Source organism: Ipomoea nil, unplaced genomic scaffold (assembly GCF_001879475.1).
Source record: "Ipomoea nil cultivar Tokyo-kokei standard unplaced genomic scaffold, Asagao_1.1 scaffold1286, whole genome shotgun sequence".
NCBI lineage: Eukaryota > Viridiplantae > Streptophyta > Magnoliopsida > Solanales > Convolvulaceae > Ipomoea > Ipomoea nil.
This window is the reverse complement of record NW_017617714.1, coordinates 301688-315616: the sequence shown is the minus strand read 5'-3', so window position 1 is coordinate 315616 and position 13929 is coordinate 301688. Positions and strand designations below refer to the sequence as shown.

The 13929-nt window shown below is 35.9% G+C and overlaps 2 protein-coding genes across 3 annotated transcripts; both read right to left on the bottom strand.

Annotated features, from left to right (window-relative positions):
- Positions 1–2314: 2314 nt before the first annotated feature.
- LOC109184758 lies at positions 2315–4925 on the bottom strand. 2 transcript variants are annotated; one of them, XM_019334797.1, is made up of 7 exons: positions 4559–4925; positions 3777–3862; positions 3261–3671; positions 3111–3227; positions 2809–3030; positions 2602–2726; positions 2315–2514 (listed from the first exon to the last, which is right to left on the bottom strand). In XM_019334797.1, exons 1-7 carry the CDS (start codon positions 4592–4594, stop codon positions 2462–2464), a joined length of 1050 nt encoding a protein of 349 aa, XP_019190342.1. In that variant the 5' UTR covers positions 4595–4925; the 3' UTR covers positions 2315–2461. The 2 variants fall into 2 exon arrangements, with proteins under 2 accessions (XP_019190342.1, XP_019190341.1); XM_019334796.1 differs by having other exon boundaries at positions 3111–3671.
- Positions 4926–10358: 5433 nt separating this feature from the next.
- On the bottom strand, positions 10359–11861 carry LOC109184709 (extensin-2-like; the record flags this gene model as incomplete). Its single annotated transcript, XM_019334747.1, has 2 exons — positions 10874–11861; positions 10359–10666 (listed from the first exon to the last, which is right to left on the bottom strand). Coding segments are annotated over exons 1-2 (1296 nt in total), but the record flags the coding sequence as incomplete, so codon positions are not given.
- Between the last annotated feature and the right edge of the window lie 2068 nt (positions 11862–13929).

Here is a 13929-nt window from a genome sequence, read left to right as displayed (position 1 = left end):
ATATTCCTCTATGATGAAAGTAAATACTGTTTTTTTTCAAAGTTTCAGCTCCTGGAATATTATAAAGTCTAACTTTAGTAGGATAAATATAAGTATTTTAAGTCAAGCATCAAATACTACAAATAAAATAAAAATAGATTTAAAAGTTATGTTCAATAATATTAGATTTTATGATTTTCATATTTATAATAAGCTTCTCATATTTATATGCTATTATGAATTTTCAATACAAATTTAAGAAATTAAGATTGTAAATTTCCATAGATGATGAGAATGATTATGATGTGATGTAAAAACGTAATTTGAAGTTAAAGAGTTAAATGGGTGAAGACATACATTGAGTTGTTTCTTCAATTGCATCATTCTTTCTTCTTCTTCTTGAATCCATAATTTTTAGGAGTTTTGCGAACTCTGTGTAAATCCGAAAGCAGAGAAAGACGAAGAATGGATGAGTTTATACTTTAGTACTTCAGAAGAATAACTATTATTATATAATTTTAACTATTATGAAATAAGTGAAGCTTGTAGCTTGGTGTTGGAGAGCTCATTCTTTAGGCAAGAGGTTGTGGGTTTGATTCCTTCCTCCTTTTTTGGTCTGAATTATATTGTTTTATGCCACATCAAAAAAATCTAATATGACAATTTCAAGGGCAGACTTAATGGAAAAAATAAACGGTATTAAGTATTATCTTTAATTGTTCTAAATCTTAAAATACAGGGATTAAATTGAATAAGATTAAGGTATAGGGATTAAATTGAACAAAGCATGTACTTTGTCCTCTTAATTTCTTATTTCCAAACTCAAATTAACTCTACCAATGACCTATATATACATACCGAACCAACAAAAGGCTAGAAATGGGCATTTGGTCTAGTGGTATGATTCTTGCTTAGGGTGTGAGAGGTCTTGAGTTCAATTCTCGGAATACCCCAACTTTTGTGGTTTTAATTAAGCGGTATTATTTGCTGTTAATCACCCTCACGTTCTCACATGTACTTCACTTGGCAGGTGAGAAACCATATCTGACGCAGATATTTGGCGAGAAAAACCAGACAGATCATACCACAACGTTGTTTAAAATCAATTAAACAAAGGGTTAGAAATGGGCATTTGGTTTAGTGGTATGATTCTCGCTTAGGGTGTGAGAGGTCCTGAGTTCAATTCTTGGAATGCCCCAACTTTTGTGGTTTTAATTAAGCGGTATTATTTGCTATTAATCACCCTCACGTTCTCACATGTACTTCACTTGGCAGGTGAGAAACCATATCTGACGCAGATATCTGGCGAGAAAAACCAGACAGATCATACCACAACGTTGTTTAAAATCAATTATAAATGAGATACAGTTCTTTAGTGAGATACAAATGAACTATATTTATACATTATATGGCTAGCAAATGTAATGCAATCCAATAAATCATTAAAATTTGTGATAGGCTCTAGACTTGCAAAATATAAATGGGATGAGATTAGATTTTATTTTTCTATGGAATGTCTTCGGTTTTTCGATCGACTTTTAATTTTCTCTTGAAAACCCTATAACCGATCAAAAATCCGAAATAACCTTCTTTTTTTTTTTTTTTAAACTTACTAACCAAAAACTGAAATATTCAAACAGTTCAATTTTCAATCGTCATTTTTTCGATCACTCTAGTTACCGCAGGATCAAGAAAAGTGACCAAATGCCCGCATGAGCAGCTCAATTGGTCATAGAGGTGAAGTTTGAGAAGAATGACCATGGATCGAGTTTCACCAGCAACAGTGTGAGAGCAACCTCTCAAAGTGAGAGGGGCTCCTTGTGCGCAGTAAGCAAAGGTCTAGCCTCAGTGGTTCAGTTGAGTTACCATGATTTACATCTCAGATGCTCTGTTGAGCCGGGGTTGGTAGAGCATACATACATACATACATAGTAGTGATTGTCAAAATTTTCCCGTCCAAACTCAAGGACAATTTAGTAATACTAACATCATTGGATAAAATTGTCATTTCACATTACTATTTAAAAACCTTAAATAATTAATTATACTTTCCTTTTCAAAAATCATACAAATTTATAATTCTCACATTGTCAATGCACTAATTTTATAATCAAATAAATATACACTTTCACCAATGACCTTGTAATCTAATAGCACCAGTAGATATTGGTTCTTCGTGCTTCATTCGGTTAAGTACACCTTCAAATATAAAAATTGTTTATAATCTCATCTTTAATTTTATTATCTAAATATATATTTCAAATATAAAAATTGTATATAATTTCATCTTTAATTTTATTACCTAAAAAAATTTATTTATTAGTTAGGTATACACTTGAGGAAATACCACATTTAAGGGTAGAACTACTACTCAGAGATCAGAGATTAGTGTTTCAACAATGTCTTCCATCCCAAAGCATTCACTGGATTTGAATATACCCAGAAATTAAAGGGCTTAGTGCCCTCTGGAGTTAAACATCTATTACTTTGCTTTCCCTCTAAATACTCCCCAAATGAAGGGCTTGCCCTGGAATTCTGCAAAACACAGTTTTTGTCAAACACATTACTCAACTAATCCAAGAACACGACCACGTATCTATCGAATCTAAACTACGGGCTTACTCCAGTATCGCAGTGGCAGTTCGTTGGAAGTAAAAACCAAAAGCTCAGCGTTTGACAGAAACACTCTCATCGCTAGGTCTTCGCGGATCATCAAATTGACCAAATCATCGATACGCTTTTCGCATCTATAGTGTGACGATACATATAAGAATAATAATAATAATAACAAATCAATACAATATATAGAGACGAGATTTAAACGCTCACCTTGAGTCTGCTGGAAAGAAATACAAGGCAATATGATCATCAGTTGGCCCCGAAGGGCTGAAAGTGTCGGGCCAAACATCAGATTTGCGATGCATTTCCAGGTGAAGCAAAGACGGCATTACACACGCTTGCTTGTAAACCTTTTCACACGCTTTAACTGATAAGTGTGCTACGAGTCCATCAACAATGCTATAATTTGCGTTCCAGAAGTTAAAACTTCCCCTGCCAGAAAGTTCAAATTTGCGTTATCAAGTATTCGCTGTCTTAATCTACCAATGTGAAAAATCGTCATCTTTACTCACCTCCAGATAATATCACTAACAGGTTCATTACCCTTGTTCGATAGAGAAGAATTGTACCCAACGATACTAGTCTGATCCCTTAATTGTGTCGCTTCTGAAAGCTCGGATTCCTTTTTATATGAGGAACTACCTTGCACATCAATCACTTCACGAGAACCACCAACCAATGCGGGCTTACTATCTGCACTGAAACGATGCTTGGGAAACTGCTCATCAAATTCTCGATCTCCTATGGAACTCGTATCTTCTGGCAAGTTCTGGGATGATGGAAAGTTACTAGTTGATTCAGATTGCTCATTCGAGTCAATGGTTGCATGTGAATCAAGAGAATCACGAGAGGAACAATCGGTTACTGCAACCAAGTTAGTAGCATTATATTTTCTCTTCGCATTGACCTTTATAGGAGAACTATTATCACCTCCTAACTTAGATTCTAGAGTCGAATCAATCTCACTAGACACCTCTTGAAATTGGTCGGATAAGCTACTCACACCCAGACAGTCCTCGCAAACCCATCTCATGAATTCATCTAAAGTTCCTGGAATCTCATCTAGGCAGTCACTGTTACAAGGAAGATAAATTAAACGAAAAAATGAAAAGGTCAAAAAGCCAGTAAAATGAATGAATAAACTGAAACTAGTGTATATCATCAACAGTGGAAATTACCAATGCACAGCAACATTGAGACACTGGACACAGTATAGAAAAGCATTAGAGGAACCCTTGTAACCACACTGCTGACATATAGTCACCTGCAATAACAGGGGGAAACTAATTAAAAAGAAGAAATACCTTGGAGGTGTTTCGTAAATACTACGTAGCTGTTAGCTGATTGGGTTAGTGACTATGACTAGTTGATAGCATTAGCTGATTGTAGAAAATTGTTTGGTAAATTAGCTATTAGATGATAGCTGATTACATGCAAAAAGACTTTCTAAAAAACTTATCGAAAAAGTTGCTTTGAACAATTTTTTGAATTTTAGCATTTTGGAGTAATAAGTTGTTACAAAAAGTTAATTAATCAAACACTTGTTTAACCATGTCAAATAGCTAATAGTGGATAAGCTAACTATGTTACCAAACATGGCTTTTTTTTTTTTTTTTTTTGAAAGGCTTCAATGTTTTCTCTAATATTTAAAAATAAATGAATAAATTTTAAAACCCCCCAAAACGAATATCAGAATTGTTACCTCAATTCAGAGTTTTTCTCCCCCCTTTTACAGATTGCATATGTAATCAGATATTGCAGATAAAAGATTAGTCAGGTATTACTTTTCCCTTTTTGCAGAATCACATCAAACAGAAGGCAATTTCACAGAGAATAAAAAATATTGCATTTTTACAGGAATTCGTATTCATTTATACACGCACATCTACGTGTAACACAGGATAGATAATAAAAGATACTAAAATTTGAAATAAAAAAAAAAAAAATCCATGAAATATACCTGCAGGGTGGAAAGATAGTGAGCGGAAAAAATCATCGGAAAAGATTGCGAAATTGATTTCTGAAGAAGTTGATGAACCCCAAAGCAAGAGCAATGAAAATACAGAGTAATCCAGGAGGCGCTGGGCTTGAGACGCTGTGACTTGATACTTCTGTCTCTTTTTTTTCCTAGTCCTTTTCGGTTTGTGAGATCTCTTCGAGGTTTTGTTCTTCCAAAACGGCAAAACCCTACCTACGTTCAAAATATGGAAGTTCTATATTGAATTACTTTCCTACTCTGTTTACAATTGGCCTACTACAAATCCAAATTACAAAGATTCACATTAGTGTGTAAGTTTATATACTATATATCCTATTTATTACGGAGTATAAAGTTTTATCTATGGATATTATGAGAATTCAATGTAATGGCAAATGATACTATTTCCCCCTAAGTTATATACTTATAGCACATTTTCCCCCTGAATTATTTAAGTGGTTCTTTTCTCCCTTGAAATGTTAAATGGACATATTTACCCTTAAAATAAATATTTAAAATAAATATTTCATTTATTTTTCTTCTCTAACAAATTATTACTATAATTTGGTTCAAACCAAAGAGATACTATAGCAACCAAACCAAAATATTCCAATTACAATAATTTAGAATCAAAACGCGATATTTATAGTTTATTAAAATCGCGAACCGGAATGACCGGTTCATGTTCCGAACTGAAAAAATAAAATACATTTTTTTGTTGAATTTAGACTATTTTAAAATAAAAAATAAAATTTTAAAATAAAGACGGTTCAAAATCGCAAACCGGATCCGGAACCACCGGTTTACGGTTCAGGGTCCAGTTTTTTTGATTCATAAATTTAATAAATAGAAATCCAAATATTGGGTTTTAGATCAGATCTGAATCATAACCGAAAACTTTTAATTCGATTACTATAGTGTCCGGTTCAGTTTGAACCAAACCGTGGTCATCGCTATATATACACAATAATTTGTTGGAGAAGTAAAATAAATAAAATGTGTACTTTAAGGGTAGAAATGTCAATTTAATATATCAGGGGGAAAAATCACCACTTTTAAAATAATTGAGGGGGCTGATGTGCTTACATAAATAATTGAGGGGGAAAAAGTGCCATTTTCCCTATATATATATATATCAAGGATAAGATAATAAGAAACTCGCACGGGCTTACCTCAATGGTTCAGTGGGTAGTATTTGAGTTTTTGAGATCAATGTTCGAACTTCGATGGGGGCAGTGTGAGTAGGGTTGGAAATTCAACCTTTTGGGAGAAGAATAAGATAATAAGAAGTTACACCTTTTTGGAATTTCCTTATCGATTGTATAACCCTATATTTCAAGGCAATTTATATCATGCACCACGGCGCACATAGCAATGTGCGCCCAGGCACAAAACGCGCGCGTTTCATGCTGACGTCATGATGATGTCACTCCGTCTATCCGAACAGACCAAACCTCATATGTGTATTCAGTTAAAGAGTTTGTGTATTATGTTAACCAAACCCATTATGTGTATTCAGTTAAAAGTTTATGTGTATTGTATTATGAGTTTGTGTATTATGTATTATGTCTTATGTAATATGTTAGATTATGTGTATTCTGTTATGAGTTTATGTGCATTCGAAACAGGGAATTTTTTTTAACAACTTAACAAAATAACGTCGTTTTGGGAGGCGCGGGGCGCACAGTGCTATGTGCGCCCTGGTGCACGGTATAACGATTGATATTTCAATATTGACTATTAAGTTCATTGGGTTATACCACGGACCGCAATCCACAAAGCATTATGGACCATGATCCAAAACGGTGTCATTTCTTTTAATAAAAAGAAACGGCACTCATTCTGCGCTGTTCTGCATAAAGTAGCTATGTTTGTATAACATATTCAGTTTTATATATATATATATATATATATATATATATATATATATATATATATATATATATATATATATATATATATATATATATACACACACTACAGTTTCATTTCAACACAATTACAGTTTCATTCGACATTATACACTCAAATATGTGAAACTGTTATTCAGTTTCAATTTATATACACTATAGTTTCATTACAACACAACTACAATATCATTTCGATATAACTGCAGTTTCATTTCGATATAACTACAGTTTCATTCGACATTATGCACTCAAATATGTGAAACTGTTATTCAGTTTCATTATATATACACTATAGTTTCATTACAACATAACTACAGTATCATTTCGATATAACTATAATTTCATTGGACAATATACATTGTAGTTTCATTTCAACACAATTACAATTTCATTTCGATATAACTACAGTTTCATTCGACATTATACACTCAAATATGTGAAACTGTTATTCAGTTTCATTTTATATACACTATAGTTTCATTACAATACAACTACACTATCATTTCAATATAACTACAATTTCACTAGATAATATACACTCAAATATGTAAAACTATTATCCAGTTTCATTTTGATAAGCCTTGAATTAGCCCATAATTATGCTTCGTTTGTACTAATTTCTGAGTGAATGTTAGGTGTTTATGCGAGAATGAAGCATATTTCAGGTGTTTATGCCTTGAGGAAATGAAATGTAGACTGGGGCATACAAGATCTTAAAATGAGGACAAATCAAGATGATATTAAGGTAAAGTGGTTCACAAATGGAAGAGCACAATGATAACAACTACCAACGGAGCATCGGAGCGAAGGAGAAGACAAAACAAGTGACACTTCGACTAGCTTTCAAATGGGTAGGTGTCACGCTACTGGTCACGCCGTGACCTGGAGCGTGACAATCTAACCATCTGAATGTAGTATGCATGTCACAGTGAAGGTCACGTCGTGACCTTCATTGTGACCTGCAGACTACTTTGCGGATCCCAGGCGTCACGCTGCTGGTCACGTCGTGACCTGCAGCGTGATATCCTGGGACCTGCAAGGCTTTGGCCTGGTCACAATGGATGTCACTCCGTGACCAGGCAATCTGAAGGCAGTTTTATTGGCGCGATTGCAATAGTATAAATAGGAATAGGCATTATTTTTAAGTTATCTGGTAGTTTTCTAAGTCTTCTTGTTAGGTTTTCTCTTCACAAATCCATTCTAGAACATCTATTCATTGTAAATCCATCAACTCTTGGAAGATTTAGTGAAGAATTATCACTTGTAACTACAACTTCTACTTCAATTTTAGATTTACCTTTTACAAATTGAATCAAGTAAGGTTTTAATTCTTATTCTCCTATTTTATAAACTACTTCTGTACTTGAATTCATTGCATATTATTTCAATTGCTTTTAGTTTTTCAATTCCACTATGAATAGTTAAATCCTTTAGGGATTTAGATTGAATTGCTTTGTATGAATGCCAACATGAATTGAATTGCCAAATCTAGGTTTTGCTATGCCTCTAGAATGAATGTGATTGTGAATTTGGAGATTTGTATGGACTCTTGTTTGGTTAGGGCCCTACTATGCAAGAGGTCGTTGGATTTGGTGCTTCACCTATGAGAATAGGGATTCACCATAGCCAAACCTATCATATTTCTAACTTACTCTTGAGAAAGGGGAATTGGAAGGAAATGAGTACACAAGATGTTTGATTAATTGTCTCACCTAGTCTAATTGCTATGAGAATGTGATTAGAACCTTAGTGAGAGTCCAATGTCCACGAGAGTGGCATTGGCATTGACTTAACTTCCTTGCATTCGTTGTTGAACATTGTTTAGCCTAGAATCTTAAAACACTAAGAAACATTCGTACATTGCTATTTGATCTAAGTCCTCTCTTTTATTACTTAATCATTTATTTGTTTTATAATTGTCTTTATGCAAACAAATATTCCATTTTGGTTATCTTTCAAACACTTAATGATCTTGTGTTTAACCTCTCTCTACTCAATTCCCTTATAGTCATTCCTAGAGGACGACACTCACTAAAACATCACCACTAAAACCAACTTTCAAATGGCGGCGTTGCCGGAGATTAGCATCGGTTTTGAGTAATGAGTCCATTTAAGTTAACATGATAAATCATTAAAGTTAGAGAGTCTAGCCACTATTATTTACTTGTTGTTTTTGCAAATTACTTTGTTTGTTTTATTTTTATCTTTTAAGTTGTTAATTTGTTACCACTCTCACTCGCAACTACTTTAGTTGCGAAGAACTCTTGTTGTTTCTGTGCTTGTAGGTGAATAGCTAGTTGTATGTAAACCCGTTCTAAAGGGGTACAAGGCTTGTTAGCAATTGACCACGAAATCAACGCAATAATAGGAATTGTTTGTCCAAAGAAATCACTAAAATAATATATTCAGAATCTCTACAAGACGGTCAATTCTTGCTAAGAATGGTCTTTTAGTGGATGAATGAGAAAAAATAAAAATTATGAATTTAATTTATTAAGGGTGGTTACATCCCAACATCACAAACAAATTTCTAATCTAGTGGAAATGAATAATCCTTTCAAACCTCTTTTATATAAAATGATATACAATAAGATATATGTGAAAGATTATATTAGTAAAGAATTAGACATAAGTTGGTCTATAATGTGAGAAATAAAGCTTTTAAATGCAATGAGGAGGGAGCCTTTATTTGACAAATAAATTAGATTGAATGATGACCAAATCTTCCTTAGTTCCTTTCAAGAAGCCTTCATTTATTCCACACTTGGATCGAAGATCTGAAAAATTAAAAATTTATTAATAAGAGCTTCAAGTGGATGATAACAACATTAATAATAATGTATTTCAAAATCAAATGTGATTTACCTGGTATACAGAATAAAGTGGAGAGCAATTAAAGCTTAGTACTTGGTTGGTGGGGGTGGAGAAGCATAAATGTATGTTGATTGTGGAGGAGATGGGGATGGTGGGGGCGGTGAATGGTAGTAATACGGTGGAGGGAGAGAATGAGATGGTGGAGGAGGGGAGTGATAGTAGTATTCAGGTGGAGGAGATGGCGATGGTGGTGGTGGAGATTTGTAGTAGTATGGTGGCGGAGATGATGGTGACGGAGGAGGTGGTGATTTGTAATAATAGGGTGGAGGAGGATATGGTGATGGTGGAGGAGGAGATTTGTAATAATAGGGTGGTGGTGGTGGTGGTGATGGTGATGGAGATGGGGGTGGTGGAGACTTATAATTGTATGATTGTGGGGGAGATGGTGATGGAGGAGGTGGAGACTTGTAATAGTAAGATGGAGGAGGAGACGGTGAGGGTGGAGGAGGAGAGTTATAGTAGTAGGGTGGTGGTGGCGATGGAGATGGGGGTGGTGGAGATTTATAATAGTATGGTGGCGGGGGTGATGGTGATGGGGGAGGTGGAGACTTGTAATAGTAGGGTGGAGGAGGAGATGAAGACGGTGGAGGGGGAGATTTGTAGTAGTAGGGTGGTGGTGGTGATGGAGATGGGGGTGGTGGAGACTTATAATAGTATGGTGGTGGGGGTGATGGTGATGGAGGAGGTGGTGACTTGTAATAGTAGGGTGGGGGTGGAGATGGTGATGGTGGAGGAGGAGATTTGTAATAATAGGGTGGTGGTGGTGGTGATTGAGATGGGGGTGGTGGAGACTTATAATAGTATGGTTGTGGGGGTGATGGTGATGGCGGTGGAGGAGATTTGTAATAGTATGGTGGTGGTGGTGATGAAGATAGGGGTGGTGGAGACTTGTAATAGTACGGTGATGGATGTGATACTAATGAAGGAGGGGGCGGTGATTTGTAGTAGTAAGTTGGTGGCGGCGGAGATTGGTAATAGTGTGGGAGAGGGGTAGGTTTGGGCTTCTCACATTCCCCATGAGGAGTCTTTGGGGCATAAGCAAATGACTTTGCATAGAGAACGACTTCATAATGTGTCTTTGATTTTATTCTTAGTGTAGCACCCTTAATGCCCATATGAAAGTTAGTAGGGATGTTGCACTTGGAACCCTTGGGTGGTGTGTGAAGTTTAGCCTTGCATACCTTTCCTCCATATTTGCTATAATCAAAATCTTTAACTTCAATGCTATACTTTCCATTGATCTTGGTGGTTCCATATGCCACAATTTTCTTTTCACCGGCCATACATGTTACCTCAACTATTGCACCTATTTTTCAATAAATTCCAATAGAGTGATAAATTAATAAGTCCATAATTAGAAAGAAAATAAATATTATTATACTATATAAGTTTTGTTGTGTATTAAAAATCCATTGCAAATTAAAGAGAACTCGTCAATAAAAACTAAAAAGAAATATAATTATAAAAACCAATGGTACAATTGTTGTGAAAATGGTTGAAAGGGAAGACATACCTTTGAGATGTTTCTTGTTATGGGATTTCTTAGGATATGCCCAATCGTAACAGTTGAAGCAGTACACTTTTCCAACAACTTTAACCGCAAAATGATCATAATGTGGAGGATAATGATGAGTTGGTGGTGGTGGTGAGGTGTAATAGTATGGGGATGGAGGAGATTTTTTGGGTGGTGGTGGTGGGGAAGTGTAATAGTATGATGGAGTAGGAGACTTTTTAGGTGGTGGTGGAGAAGAGTAGTAGTATGGAGGAGGTGGTGAATTCTTGGGTGGTGGTGGAGAGGAGTAGTAGTATGGTGGTGGATGAGACTTTACAGGTGGTGGTGGTGATGAGTAATGGTATGAAGGGGGTGGTGATTTAACAGGTGGTGGGGGGGAGGTGTAGTAATAGGGGGGTGGAGGTGAACGTGAAGGTGGAGGAGGAGATTTATAATAGTATGGTGGAGGAGGGGACGGTGATGGTGGAGGGGGAGATTTATAGTAATAAGGTGGAGGAGGAGATGGTGAAGGTGGTGGAGGAGATTTATAGTAATAAGGTGGAGGAGGTGACGGTGAAGGTGGCGGAGGAGATTTGTAGTAATAAGGTGGAGGAGGAGATGGTGAAGGTGGTGGAGGAGATTTGTAATAGTATGGAGGTGGAGGAGAAGGTGAAGGCGGAGGTGGAGACTTATAGTAGTAAGATGGTGGCGGGGGAGACTTGTAAGCATATGACGGTGGAGGCGATGGTGAAGGCGGTGGAGGGGACTTATATACATACGGTGGGGGAGGTGACAACACAGGTGGCGGTGGAGACTTGTACTCATAGGGAGGTGGTGGAGACGGAGAAGGCGGTGGAGGAAATTTGTATTGATACACAGAAGGCGGAGGTGAAGAATACAAATAACCAGTATCTCCCGAAACTACATTAGAGATAGTCAACAAGACTAACACCACCGAGATGTGTGACAACAGGCTACCTCCGGTGAGGCCACCACCGCGAATCCTCATGTCTTGCCTAAAAAACTCTACCAATTCAACTTAAAGCTTTGTTATTCAGCTGTGAGCTGATGACTAGAGATGATTAAATGGTAAAGCTATTTATAATATTAATATACTGCAAGAACTGGGAAATCGTCACTGCATGAAATCGTCAACTGACAACCTGGGGAACAACTAAAATATAATGATCATTATATTGCATGAAATTGTCAACAGGGGAAACAACTCAGATAGTGCCATAGTGGTGCAATATAATATTACAAAAAAAAAAAAAAAAAAAAAAAAATCTTGATCATCAACTCTCTACACAGCTGTTTGCAATTCTTAATTTTGATTATTTCTGTATATGAACATGGCAACTCTTCCCCCTTTACCAAAATAAAAATAGCAAGTATGTAGAAGACGGCAGATGAGGCTATTTGTACTACACTACATGCATCTTATAAACTTTGATGTAACATTTAATCCATTTACATTTACTAATTATAATATTCATTAATTTTTTTTAACTTATATGGTAAAATTGACCAATACGCAAACATCTGAATATAAATAGTTTTACTGTCATGTTAGTGAGTTTTGAAATTTGGATCTAACGTATTCTAAATTCAAAGACAATTATATATACAACACTCCAATCCCACATAATCTAAATCAATCAAAATATATTTAAGTTAATAAATTCAGAATGAAATAATTTTCCTAATTTACTAATATTGATAGATTTAATTATCCGGGGTGAACCCGAATTATCAATTAAACCCGGTTAAGAACGTAGGTAGTAAAAGAATAAAACGATGTCATTAAGGTCATGGGGACTGCATATTGTATTAGATATCGCTAATAAGTTGTTACAAGGCTTGATTAGAACAATAGTCATGAAAGTATCTAATAAGTTATTACAAGGCTTGATTAGGACAATAGTCATGAAAGTAGTGAACGTGTCTTAATTGGACACAAGAAGGGCTTTTTATACAAGCTACTGGGGCCTCCTAACTGCCCGGCCTCCTGAATTGGTGGAGGGGGGGGGGTGGTTGCCCCCGCTTTGACCACGCTGGTCCGGAGACCGGGCAATGCGGCCGAGGTTGGCCGTCGGGGTCAGCTGCCGACCTCCTGCCGAGGTGCCCGCCGACCTCTTGAGCCGAGGTCTTGTGCCGAGGCAGATGGATTAGGCACGTAGCATCGCCCCGGGGTCCCCGCTCTTGCCTCGCAATCCTAGGTCGATTCGGGTCTACTTATAATATATCCATCAAATATATATATATATATATATATATATATATATATATATATATATATATATATATATATATATATATATATATTGATTCAAATGAGAACAGAGCTTCCCTGCGGTCGGTGCGATTTACACCATTAGCTATGCATAAATACACCACACAGTGTTCGAAAATGCACCAAAATGAAATGTCACAAAATGCACCCACACACTAAAAAAATGCACCACACATAATGGTGTATTTTCAAACATTGTGTGGTGCATTTATGCATACCTAATGGACCGTACGGAAAGCTCTGTTCTTATAGGAACGACCCTATATATATATATATATATATATATATATATATATATATATATATATATATATATATATATATATATATATATATATAGGAGAAGAGACTTGCACTCGGGTGCGAACGGCTCGCCCAGGCGCGAAATAAGAATGAATTTTGTTCGTCCACGTGTCCAGATCTAATGGATGAGAAACACTGATTTTAAAAAAAAAATGCGATGGCATTTTCGTAAATAATTGAACATCGAATTGCAATTAAAATGTATTACAAGTGCATGTAAAATGTATTATAAGTGCAAGTAAAAATTTACAATGAGCATCAATACTTAGTTGCACTTATAGTTCTAAGTAGTTGCACCTATAGTTCTAAGTAGTTGCACACATAGGTGTAAGTAGTTGCATCTAGGTGTATGAATGTTTGCGAGTGATTTTCAGGAGTATTACTACCCGCTGAACTCAGATCAATGAATGTTAGCAAGGCAAAATTACATGCACTTATAGGTGAAAGTAGGTGCACCTATAGTTATAAGTAGTTGCACATA

Excerpts from the sequence above, each read along its gene's own strand:
- LOC109184758 (XM_019334796.1), bottom strand. The coding sequence starts at position 4,594 with ATGATTTTTTCCGCTCACTATCTTTCCACCCTGCAG. Across the intron at positions 3,672-3,776 it reads CTCAATGTTGCTGTGCATTG|TGACTGCCTAGATGAGATTC; the intron begins GTAATTTCCACT and ends TCCTTGTAACAG. Across the intron at positions 2,727-2,808 it reads TTCTTTCCAGCAGACTCAAG|ATGCGAAAAGCGTATCGATG; the intron begins GTGAGCGTTTAA and ends GTCACACTATAG.